The following is an 11,587-nucleotide window of genomic DNA, read 5'->3' as shown; positions in this document are numbered from 1 at the left end:
CGGGCCAGAACGTTTCCTGGAGAGGGACACTGGAGTTCGAGAAAGTCGACTGCAGAGAAGAAGACTGCCCAACGGAACCTGAGTGAGTTCGTTCCAGTTGCGCGTGTGTGAGCCAAGTAGCGCGGGACGTGTGAAGGGGGAGGGTGAAAGAGGACGATTTAGCTGCCAGGGCGATTCTAGCCACACCGCACGATCGTTGCATCGCCTTCCAGTGCGTGCCACACGTTTGGTCTCATTCACCAAGTAAAAACCCCGAAACCCTATTCACACACACACACACGCGCACACGTTTACACGGACCTATATAAATTTAGGGCTGACCGGCCACGGCCAGCGATCGCCCGCGTCGTTTGAACTTAAAGAATAAAACATAATCCGCACTCCAAATACCGTTCCACATTAAATGTTATTTTGTTTCGTGTGTTGTCCTTTATTTAGTAATTAGTATTAGCTTAAACCGTTTAACGTAAAATCTTGGCCATTGAAAAAAAATATGTAAAAACACCAACACCTTTCACGAACCTAAATCTGCGATCAGCTGTTCAGTGCCAGAAGATTAACCCTTAGTGGGTGACGCGGGGGTCCCATCAGTCCACCGTATTTGGTCGAGCGATTTGTGGAAAAATATTGTTTATTGATTATGTCCCGGGGACCCTTAACAAGAGCTCTTGGTAGGTTAAGTCTCCGTAGGGGCCCGAGGTAAATTAACTCCCGTAAAACTGGATCCACTCATCTACACATATTCCATTACGTATGGGTGAGGGTATCCCTGTTGGTTGAACGAAATTTCAGCAGTTATTTCCTTGTTTGCCTTTGTGTCGAACGTTTTGGTGTTTCTTAGTGGTTAGTGATAATTTTGAGTATAGCTATTTATTAATGAGAAAGATGAAATTGTCAATTTACGATTATTAAAGCTTGGATATATATTGAAGCATGATGCATTAAATTTAAAATAGAGGGGGAGGACGCGTGGCGTAAGCCATGGACTAGGCCAGCCGTTACCGTTCCAGCAGAGGGTGGCCAAAATGAACGTTGTGTTTGGTCACAGGTAGGGCGGGCGCGCGAAGTGATAACACCCAAGCTTCACCCACTTGATAGCCGTCTGTTTATGATTTTCTTTGTTGTTGTTAGGTTGTTGCTAGTTTTGATGTCCCGAGAAGTAGTATGTCTCCTTTTTTGTCTACATTTGGCGGGTAAGGGGAACTACCCAGCCCTGGGGTCGACAGCTAGCCGGCATTGCCCTCTGGAAAACAAGCCAAGTGTAACAATGAAATATAACAAAAAAAAACGTATTTTTACATATTTATACATTAAATAAGAAAAACTCATTCCACACCACCCAAGAGGTCGAGTTTTTGGTGCGTTTTTTTTTAAGTGGTGTCCCCAATAGGCCTAATCCACTATATTTACTTTCAGGGTGGGGCCCAAAGCACCTTGCGAACTTGTGCAGCAACCGTCTCGTATAAAGGTTCCGTCTGGGTGTAACATTAATCGTTGAATTTGTACTTTCCTTTTTCCAGGTATTCGTCATTCGCATCGCTGGACCTAGGGCTTCCAGCAAACCTTCTGCAGGGGTCGATCTGGTGGAACACCATGGATGAGTCGCACCATCAACAGACGCCATCGCTGCCTACAAAATCTTTATAAATCCTTATGTAACAGCACTGTACTCTAGCAAATTGCAGGGAAATAAAATAAAATAAATAAAATAGGGTTGCGCGGAAACGAAAAAATTGTTCAGCCATCTTTTCGATGTTGAACAGCTCTGGTGTTTGATATTGATGATATTCGGGACTATATTAAAGTCCTACCGGCTCCAATGATGATTCCATATACATATGTACATATGTTAATTATTAGTGTTGGCTTCGTTGTTGAGACGCTTTCCTTTCTTGGCGTCATTTGCCCATTCCAATTGCCGGGTTCCATTAAACTTTCCGATACAAAAATAAACAAAAAAGAAGTCACAAAATATAAATTATTCGATTATTACTATTACTATTACTAGATTAAGGGCAACGCAGGTGTGGGTCAATAATTTATATTTTGTGACTTCTTTTTTGTTTATTTTTGTACTTGCTACGCTAAGAAAATACATTTATAATGTTTATACGAGCTTAAAGTGATACCTTCTCTCTGCCGAGCATTGTATATGGAGTGCGTTCTGTTCTCTATATTGTATGTGTATATATCTATACGATACGTATTTATACTTAGGATGCGGGCTGCTGCGATTATTATTTAGTCGGTGGCAGCAGCCTGAGGAGCAGAGCAGTGCTACGCTAACTACTATACATATAGAAGAGGGATTTTAATCGACTTTTGGGGTCTGTTATGTACAGGTTATTGTTACTGCTGTCGTTTTATGTTCGCTTAGAAACCATACGCGTGTATATAGATAGTATAAGTCGTATGTATATATCGTACCTAAATGCATTTTATACTGCAATTTCATATATACTTCTATTTCACCCTTAAATGCAAATGTCCAACTGTTGGTAGTGTGAGTGTGTGTGTGTAACTCTAATTCGTTAATGTTGATAACCAGGTCTACAAATGCCTACTGCGAATACACTCGATTTGTGCGGAAGACTACGGTTTTAGTTCATCTAATATATGTAATCCTACACTCTGAATGCCATATGCAGTATGTATAATAGTTAGTACAACTTATAGCCCGATTCGGGGGCTGCAACCGCGATGCTCTACAAAATACAGGACATACAGCAGGGCGAGCCATCAAGGCAGGGCATTTTTAGTGTGGGGGCCTCTAATTGGGGAAACAGTTGGCAGTGCTGCCGCTTACAAAGTAAAACATTATCCAAAAATCTACAATATACAATACATAAATACTCGTATTCTTACATACAAAACTCGCTGTTGGCTATCCGCCCCACTCTTACACTCTTCCTCTGTGCTTTGTTTGTTTGTTTGGATATATCACAATATAGTCTTTTTAATCTTTGAATATTTGTTTGCTTGACGTTTATTTATTTGAGATTTAACTGCGACGTCACTCCGCCACTTAGCTCGCATAGGATCGCTGCACAGGAACTGGCGGAGGAATTTTCGATTTGCGCTGCTGCTGTCCTGAGGGTCTTGGCTGCTGCTGCTTTTGTTGTTGTTGGGGCGACTGTGGCGAAGGAGTCGAAGACGAAGGCGAGAGCGAGGATGACCACACTGACGAGGTGGAGGACGTCGATGAATTGATGCTCGTTGGAATTCTGGTGGGCACTGCCTTGGGCAGGCAGCTCCGTTGACTTAGCTTGCTTCTGGAAATACGTCGCAGATTAGGATACGTATACACATTCTGGGATCTAAAGATGTACTCACCTTCTTTGGGGATGCAGCCGCTGGTATCTGCACCGGGGACGTCACCCGGTAAAATTTGCGGTTCAGAATTCGCTCCTTCAGCTTGGACACGATCGCAGGTGACGGGGGCGCTGCCATAAGCCATAAGGGCACAGCTGATGCTGTCGCTGCGCACCACAGTGAACTCCAGCTCGCAACGCTGATTGTGGCGTAGGATGCAGCTGGGCTCCTGCTTCTCCAGCACAGACTTGGACTTTACCAGCACATGGGACGGGCGTCGCAGCTCGCTCTTGATGATCTGTGCTATGCATTGCTGCTTATTGCGGGGCTGCAAAGGCGTGGCGCTCATGATCAGCGGCACGTCCTCGATTTCGATGTCACCGACGCGGCGCCGGCACTCGTCAATGACCGCGTAGTCAGGCTCTTCTTCCTTCTCCTGATGCGACTCCGGCGGCGGCGGGTGGCTGATCGAGTTTTCGTCCGTTTCGCTGGAGGAGCAGCTCATCCGCTGAGCCCGTCCCGCCTCGCTGGGCGTGGGACTGGTGGCGGCCCGGGCCGTGTGTGCCGCTCGGCTCTCGGACATGCTCGAATCTGCCTCATCATCGTCATCCTCGTCCTCGTCATCCGTCTCGCCCTCGAGGTAGGAGTAGAGGCTGCGCGACAAATTGGAGCGGATGTTGACCAGTTTGTAGAAGTCGTTGGTGAAGTCCGTGCAGGCCACCTCTTCATCCTCCGAGTAGACAATCTGAAACAGAGAGATCCATTCTAAAATGCTTTCATCTGCAGCTTTGGATCGAGGTGGGGGAGTTGTAATAAAACACTCCAGGGGGCAGGGGCAGGAGATCGACGAAAAAAAAGCAGCAGCAATCGCCAAACGCCCACACACCCCGACTTCTGCTGCCCAGAATTACAAATATATGCAATAAATTTTATTAGTTTGCTTTCATGCATGAGCCGACGAGTCCCAATAGAAAATAGGAATCCCCCTTAAACATGGTGCGCCCATCACGTCTTCATCGAGTGTATGTGTGTGTGTGCATGTGCAAGAAAAATGGATGGACCGATGGGCGATATTTTTTGTACCGATACTTGTTTTATCAATCTTTGATAAAATGTTACACTTGGCTTGTTTCCCAGAGGGCAATGCCGGCTAGCTGTCGACCCCAGGGCTGGGTAGTTCCCCTTACCCGCCAAATGTAGACAAAAAAGGAGACATACTACTTCTCGGGACATCAAAACTAGCAACAACCTAACAACAACAAAGAAAATCATAAACAGACGGCTATCAAGTGGGTGAAGCTTGGGTGTTATCACTTCGCGCGCCCGCCCTACCTGTGACCAAACACAACGTTCATTTTGGCCACCCTCTGCTGGAACGGTAACGGCTGGCCTAGTCCATGGCTTACGCCACGCGTCCTCCCTCTATTTTAAATTTAATGCATCATGCTTCAATATATATCCAAGCTTTAATAATCGTAAATTGACAATTTCATCTTTCTCATTAATAAATAGCTATACTCAAAATTATCACTAACCACTAAGAAACACCAAAACGTTCGACACAAAGGCAAACAAGGAAATAACTGCTGAAATTTCGTTCAACCAACAGGGATACCCTCACCCATACGTAATGGAATATGTGTAGATGAGTGGATCCAGTTTTACGGGAGTTAATTTAACTCGGGCCCCTACGGAGACTTAACCTACCAAGAGCTCTTGTTAAGGGTCCCCGGGACATAATCAATAAACAATATTTTTCCACAAATCGCTCGACCAAATACGGTGGACTGATGGGACCCCCGCGTCACCCACTAAGGGTTAATCTTCTGGCACTGAACAGCTGATCGCAGATTTAGGTTCGTGAAAGGTGTTGGTGTTTTTACATATTTTTTTTCAATGGCCAAGATTTTACGTTAAACGGTTTAAGCTAATACTAATTACTAAATAAAGGACAACACACGGAACAAAATAACATTTAATTTGGAACGGTGTTTGGAGTGCGGATTATGTTTTATTCTTTAAGTTCAAACGACGCGGGCGATCGCTGGCCGTGGCCGGTCAGCCCTAAATTTATATAGGTCCGTGTATACGTGTGCGCGTGTGTGTGTGTGTGAATAGGGTTTCGGGGTTTTTACTTGGTGAATGAGACCAAACGTGTGGCACGCACTGGAAGGCGATGCAACGATCGTGCGGTGTGGCTAGAATCGCCCTGGCAGCTAAATCGTCCTCTTTCACCCTCCCCCTTCACACGTCCCGCGCTACTTGGCTCACACACGCGCAACTGGAACGAACTCACTCAGGTTCCGTTGGGCAGTCTTCTTCTCTGCAGTCGACTTTCTCGAACTCCAGTGTCCCTCTCCAGGAAACGTTCTGGCCCGGTTCTGGTGGCTATATTCCTTGCCGGCTGTTAGTAAAATTTTCTGCATTACAACCTATTTTATCGCCCGCCTTTTCTGTACTCACTTCAAACTTTCTGTTTTAAGCACAAAATTTCAAATTTCGACGTTACTCCGTCCACGCTCCACCATTTCCATAATCCAATCCACGTTTTCTAATATTTTCACTCCTATTTATCCCCTTTTCCCTTACTAATACATATAACTAATCCTATTCTCTTCCTTATATCCCCAGTAACGGCTCCAGCTCCCCCCGATGTCCCAATACACCATCGAGCCTCCCTGGACTTCCGCTAGATGGCGCGTCGCCCTCAGCCCTGGCCACCTATCGTTCAGGTGGGACTGAAACACCACCACGAGTATGTCGTCAGTCCCAGGAGGGACAACATACGCGTGGGCATGCCCACCGGATTCCGGAACACTATTGAGCACAAGCCGGCGTGCCCTGCATTCTTCTGCCGCGCCCAACGTAGGCCACACCCACACCTCACTACATTCTCCTTTTCAGGTGGTGGCATCTCCAACCTCGACGCGAGCTTTCTCATGACATGGAAGTCTTCCACACTCTCGTTTGACCGCTGCATTCTTTCTCGCAGTTCTCTCATGCGGTCGAACTCGGACGCCGTGCCTCGGAAACGAGCAATTAAGTCGCCCCTTAGTTCCTGCCAAACACCACCGCCATGATCACGGATGTACTGCCAGTACCATTCCCGCGCGTTTCCTGTAACCAGGTGATGAAATCCCTTTAGAACTTCATCCCACGGACAGCGGCATTGGGCTTGTAGGAATTTAATTCGGAACACAAAATCCTCGACTGTCATTTTGTTGCTGTCTCCGTCGAACGTCACGTCCCATTTTTCGACTCGGCCCCACCGTGGCCAAGGTCTATAACCCGGGGGATTTGGATGCGGATCTTCTCGAGGAATCCCACCAGCTCTCCTACCCTCGCCACGAACCTGACCCGAGTGTCTCAGTGCTATCGGGTTTCGCCATTTTCGCGCTTGATGCCCTCCCCGTTGATGCTGCTCACTGGATGCGGTCGGTCCTACTCCTGAAGACGGTTCCGGACCAATACCACCTCGCCCCGAGCGAGCCAAAAATGGTTTTGGTGGCGGAATCGGCGCATCAGTCGTGCTAGACGGCTTCCTTTTCGGGATTGCTCCTCGATACTCCTGCTCGTGGTGAACCTCCTCCCGCTGCGGTTCCTTCTGCTGCTGCAGCTGTCTAACCGGCTGGAGTACCTCGTTGAGTTGGTGCATCATCTCGATAAACCCCTTACGCAACTCCTCCTGCAACACCCGACTAATCGAGTCAGTGTTCGCTGCCCTGTGTGTCGCATGAGCCTGAGCCAACGATACGTTGACTGCTGATGCCAGTTCGGAAGCAAGCGTGGGTGTAGGATCGGACATTGGCCATTCTTCTGACCTGGCCTGGACCGGTGTTCTTGGCAACCCACCCACAGCTCCAAGTTCCTCCCGATCTTGATCAAACATCGCCCCTGACACTTCTCCTATCTGGTCCACTGTTTTGTTTACGCGTGATCGCGTATGATACTGTCGACTACCCCCTTCTTGTGGCATCTGCACCGAGCAACACCAATATTACAAAAAAAAAGGGAAACTCCTAAACTAAGAATATATATATAAATAAAGAAATAAATACCCAAAGAAATAACTAGTAAGAATAAATAACACCACGCTTCGGACCAATAAATACTCCGATAAATAAATACCGATATAAATATTGCGCCAACCAGCGCCGTTAACGAGATATATGCAATTAAATATTTGAATAAATAAATAATAACATACATGTATATTCGATCGACACCTAAGACACTCAAACTTCAAACACATTCAACACAACACAAAACCTAACAACAAAAATTCCTAACAGTTCTTCTTCTTCTTACAAGATTCATTAAGAGGGGGACACGTGACTAGCCGGGACCAGTAACCGCTCCAGTTTCTGCGCTCCACTTGACAGTCGCCCTACGGATATCCTACAATTACGAACACCACCTTTGTGTGGCCTGTCATCTACTCTAGTCATCGCTCTAAGCGATGGCCGATAAACGAGAAGCCTCACGGTGCATGAGCTCACTTTGCTTGTGATTTGTTCCTGTCATCCATCATACCGATCTGCCATGACAACAGATGCATCGCGGGTTGTCTTTACGACTCCCGGGCCACCTACTCCTCACCACCTCTCGGCAGACAGACAACAGGTTCAAAAACACGAAAGCGGCTTTGTTTTAAACAAACAGGTGCGAAACTACAATGAACATTTACCTACATGACTTACTCTAACTTATTCCAATATCACATTCCATCACAGATTTATTCGATATCACAGTCCACCAGGCAATGTGTCCGTCGCAAACTCCCTGTCCATTTTTTTGTTGAACGGCAGTGACTTACGTTCACTTGCGACATCGAATAGCGACAAAATGTTCAACTGTAATTCGTAAGTCCCAATCACATATTTTATATATCCGTTAACTGCCTCCGTCTATCCATCCCTAGCATCAATCACCCCGCGCCATTAAGGACCAGCTTTACGCTCACCTTAAGCCTGCAGCAGCGACTTCTGCCGGGACAGCTAAACTGCACTTCGCGAGCTGTCGTCTTCTCCACTAAATTTATTATATTTTTTCATTCCCCTCATCTGGCTTTACCAGCCCGAGTGACATTTCTTGTAATACCACCCGAACCTGCGTCTGTCCAGATGCATGCGAATTCGAAAATAAATTTGGGCGCCATTTGTTACACTTGGCTTGTTTCCCAGAGGGCAATGCCGGCTAGCTGTCGACCCCAGGGCTGGGTAGTTCCCCTTGCCCGCCAAATGTAGACAAAAAAGGAGACATACTACTTCTCGGGACATCAAAACTAACAACAACCTAACAACAACAAAGAAAATCATAAACAGACGGCTATCAAGTGGGTGAAGCTTGGGTGTTATCACTTCGCGCGCCCGCCCTACCTGTGACCAAACACAACGTTCATTTTGGCCACCCTCTGCTGGAACGGTAACGGCTGGCCTAATCCATGGCTACGCCACGCGTCCTCCCTCTATTTTAAATTTAATGCATCATGCTTCAATATATATCCAAGCTTTAATAATCGTAAATTGACAATTTCATCTTTCTCATTAATAAATAGCTATACTCAAAATTATCACTAACCACTAAGGAACACCAAAACGTTCGACACAAAGGCAAACAAGGAAATAACTGCTGAAATTTCGTTCAACCAACAGGGATACCCTCACCCATACGTAATGGAATATGTGTAGATGAGTGGATCCAGTTTTACGGGAGTTAATTTAACTCGGGCCCCTACGGAGACTTAACCTACCAAGAGCTCTTGTTAAGGGTCCCCGGGACATAATCAATAAACAATATTTTTCCACAAATCGCTCGATTAAATACGGTGGACTGATGGGACCCCCGCGTCACCCACTAAGGGTTAATCTTCTGGCACTGAACAGCTGATCGCAGATTTAGGTTCGTGAAAGGTGTTGGTGTTTTTACATATTTTTTTTCAATGGCCAAGATTTTACGTTAAACGGTTTAAGCTAATACTAATTACTAAATAAAGGACAACACACAAAACAAAATAACATTTAATGTGGAACGGTATTTGGAGTGCGGATTATGTTTTTTTTCTTTAAGTTCAAACGACGTGGGCGATCGCTGGCCGTGGCCGGTCAGCCCTAAATTTATATAGGTCCGTGTATACGTGTGCGCGTGTGTGTGTGTGTGAATAGGGTTTCGGGGTTTTTACTTGGTGAATGAGACCAAACGTGTGGCACGCACTGGAAGGCGATGCAACGATCGTGCGGTGTGGCTAGAATCGCCCTGGCAGCTAAATCGTCCTCTTTCACCCTCCCCCTTCACACGTCCCGCGCTACTTGGCTCACACACGCGCAACTGGAACGAACTCACTCAGGTTCCGTTGGGCAGTCTTCTTCTCTGCAGTCGACTTTCTCGAACTCCAGTGTCCCTCTCCAGGAAACGTTCTGGCCCGGTTCTGGTGGCTATATTCCTTGCCGGCTGTTAGTAACATTTTCTGCATTACAACCTATTTTATCGCCCGCCTTTTCTGTACTCACTTCAAACTTTCTGTTTTAAGCACAAAATTTCAAATTTCGACGTTACTCCGTCCACGCTCCACGATTTCCATAATCCAATCCACGTTTTCTAATATTTTCACTCCTATTTATCCCCTTTTCCCTTACTAATACATATAACTAATCCTATTCTCTTCCTTATATCCCCAGTAACGGCTCCAGCTCCCCCCGATGTCCCAATACACCATCGAGCCTCCCTGGACTTCCGCTAGATGGCGCGTCGCCCTCAGCCCTGGCCACCTATCGTTCAGGTGGGACTGGAACAAAAACAATATTCTTTTTAATGGCCTTAAGCTCTGTAGCGCGACTAAATTTACTATAATAATAATTATTGGTGTTCCTTGTTGTGTTTAGAGGGGATAATTGCGTTTATGGGCGAAAAAAAAGTGCACAAGTGAAATGAAAATGTATCGTTAAAGTGCGATAAAATGTAGCTTACAACTATCGTCTAAATTGTCGTCACTATTCACATGTTGCTCAGCCTTACCGTTGCGTTTACTACCGGATATAAAAATGAGGAGAGTAAAAACAACAACAACAACAACAACTACTACAACGTGGGAGTGGCTTGATGGGGAGGTGGCCACGAACACCCATACAAAAACAACCTCAAACTCCCCAGGATCACCGGCAAAACCGGCAGAACGGGCAATTACACCACCAATGCCGCCTCGCCCTCCTACTCCTGCCACCAATACCAACGTAAAGGCTTCACCACCACTAGAATCCCGGCTCGAATCGGAAAGTTTAATGGAACCCGGCAAATGGAATGGGCAAATGACGCCAAGAAAGGAAAGCGTCTCAACAACCAAGCCAACACTAATAATTAACATATATGGAATCATCATTGCAGCCAGCAGTAGGACTTTGCTCAACAAAATTAAGAGCAAAGCTCCATTAACAAATAGCGAGAGAATTACTTTCCGAAAATTAATAACGGATATTTTCGTTAGACGAAATTTAAAATTATCCTTGTGCAAGTCACGACAACTTGTAGATGAAATAATAACATTATTTCCAAAAGAACGAAAACCAGATTTTATAACACCATTCAAACTCAACTCAAACGAAAAAATAAAAAAACTACATTACAGTATATGTGCCTTTTTCTTTGTTTGTCCCTTTCGATGCGTGTCGAACATGGATAGGTAAGGAGCGAAGCGGAAGCCTAACAGAACAGGAAAATCCATGAGCTCTGGTTTCGGCCCCAATAAAAAGGCCCCCAATAAGATAACCGTTATAACTACTTCCCGGCCGATCAAAAAATTAAATTAACTGTTTTAGAAAAAGCCAACTTCTATTAAATCGATTGCAATTCGCTACAAGAAACCTTTTGTTTAGACAAGATCCAATAAAAGCAAGTATTTAGAAGAGGCCAGTCAAATATAAAATTGATTCAATAATCGGATAAAATTATGTGGGCAGAACTAAAGGTTTTAGTTACGCAGCATTATTCAACGGAATAAAGAAATTGAGCAATTGGAACGATATTTCTCTTACGTTTTATTACGTTTTATTTATTTGACCTTCTTTCCTAAAACCTATTTTAGACTAAATCCAACAAAAGCAAGTATTTAAAACAAGCCAGTCAAGTAGAAAATTGATTCAACAATCGTATAAAATTATGTGGGCATGGCTAAATTTGCTATATAGCTGAGAATATTCCACGGAGATCAAAAACGAGGAATTTGTAAAATAGAATTTGAATTCGTCAGTATATTTACGGTATATTTTAAAAATGACACGGT

The 11,587-nt window shown here is 45.2% G+C and overlaps 1 protein-coding gene across 1 annotated transcript; it reads right to left on the bottom strand.

Annotated features, from left to right (window-relative positions):
* Positions 1 to 3,181: 3,181 nt before the first annotated feature.
* LOC108157957 lies at positions 3,182 to 4,438 on the bottom strand. The gene is made up of 2 exons (XM_033390292.1): positions 3,334 to 4,438; positions 3,182 to 3,272 (listed from the first exon to the last, which is right to left on the bottom strand). Exons 1-2 carry the CDS (start codon positions 3,893 to 3,895, stop codon positions 3,262 to 3,264), a joined length of 573 nt encoding a protein of 190 aa, XP_033246183.1. The 5' UTR covers positions 3,896 to 4,438; the 3' UTR covers positions 3,182 to 3,261.
* Between the last annotated feature and the right edge of the window lie 7,149 nt (positions 4,439 to 11,587).

This window comes from Drosophila miranda, chromosome 3 (genome assembly GCF_003369915.1).
Source record: "Drosophila miranda strain MSH22 chromosome 3, D.miranda_PacBio2.1, whole genome shotgun sequence".
NCBI lineage: Eukaryota > Metazoa > Arthropoda > Insecta > Diptera > Drosophilidae > Drosophila > Drosophila miranda.
The sequence above is the reverse complement of the archived record's forward strand: the minus strand, read 5'-3'. Positions and strand labels throughout refer to the sequence as shown.

Excerpts from the sequence above, each read along its gene's own strand:
- LOC108157957 (XM_033390292.1), bottom strand. The coding sequence starts at position 3,895 with ATGTCCGAGAGCCGAGCGGCACACACGGCCCGGGCCGCCACCAGTCCC.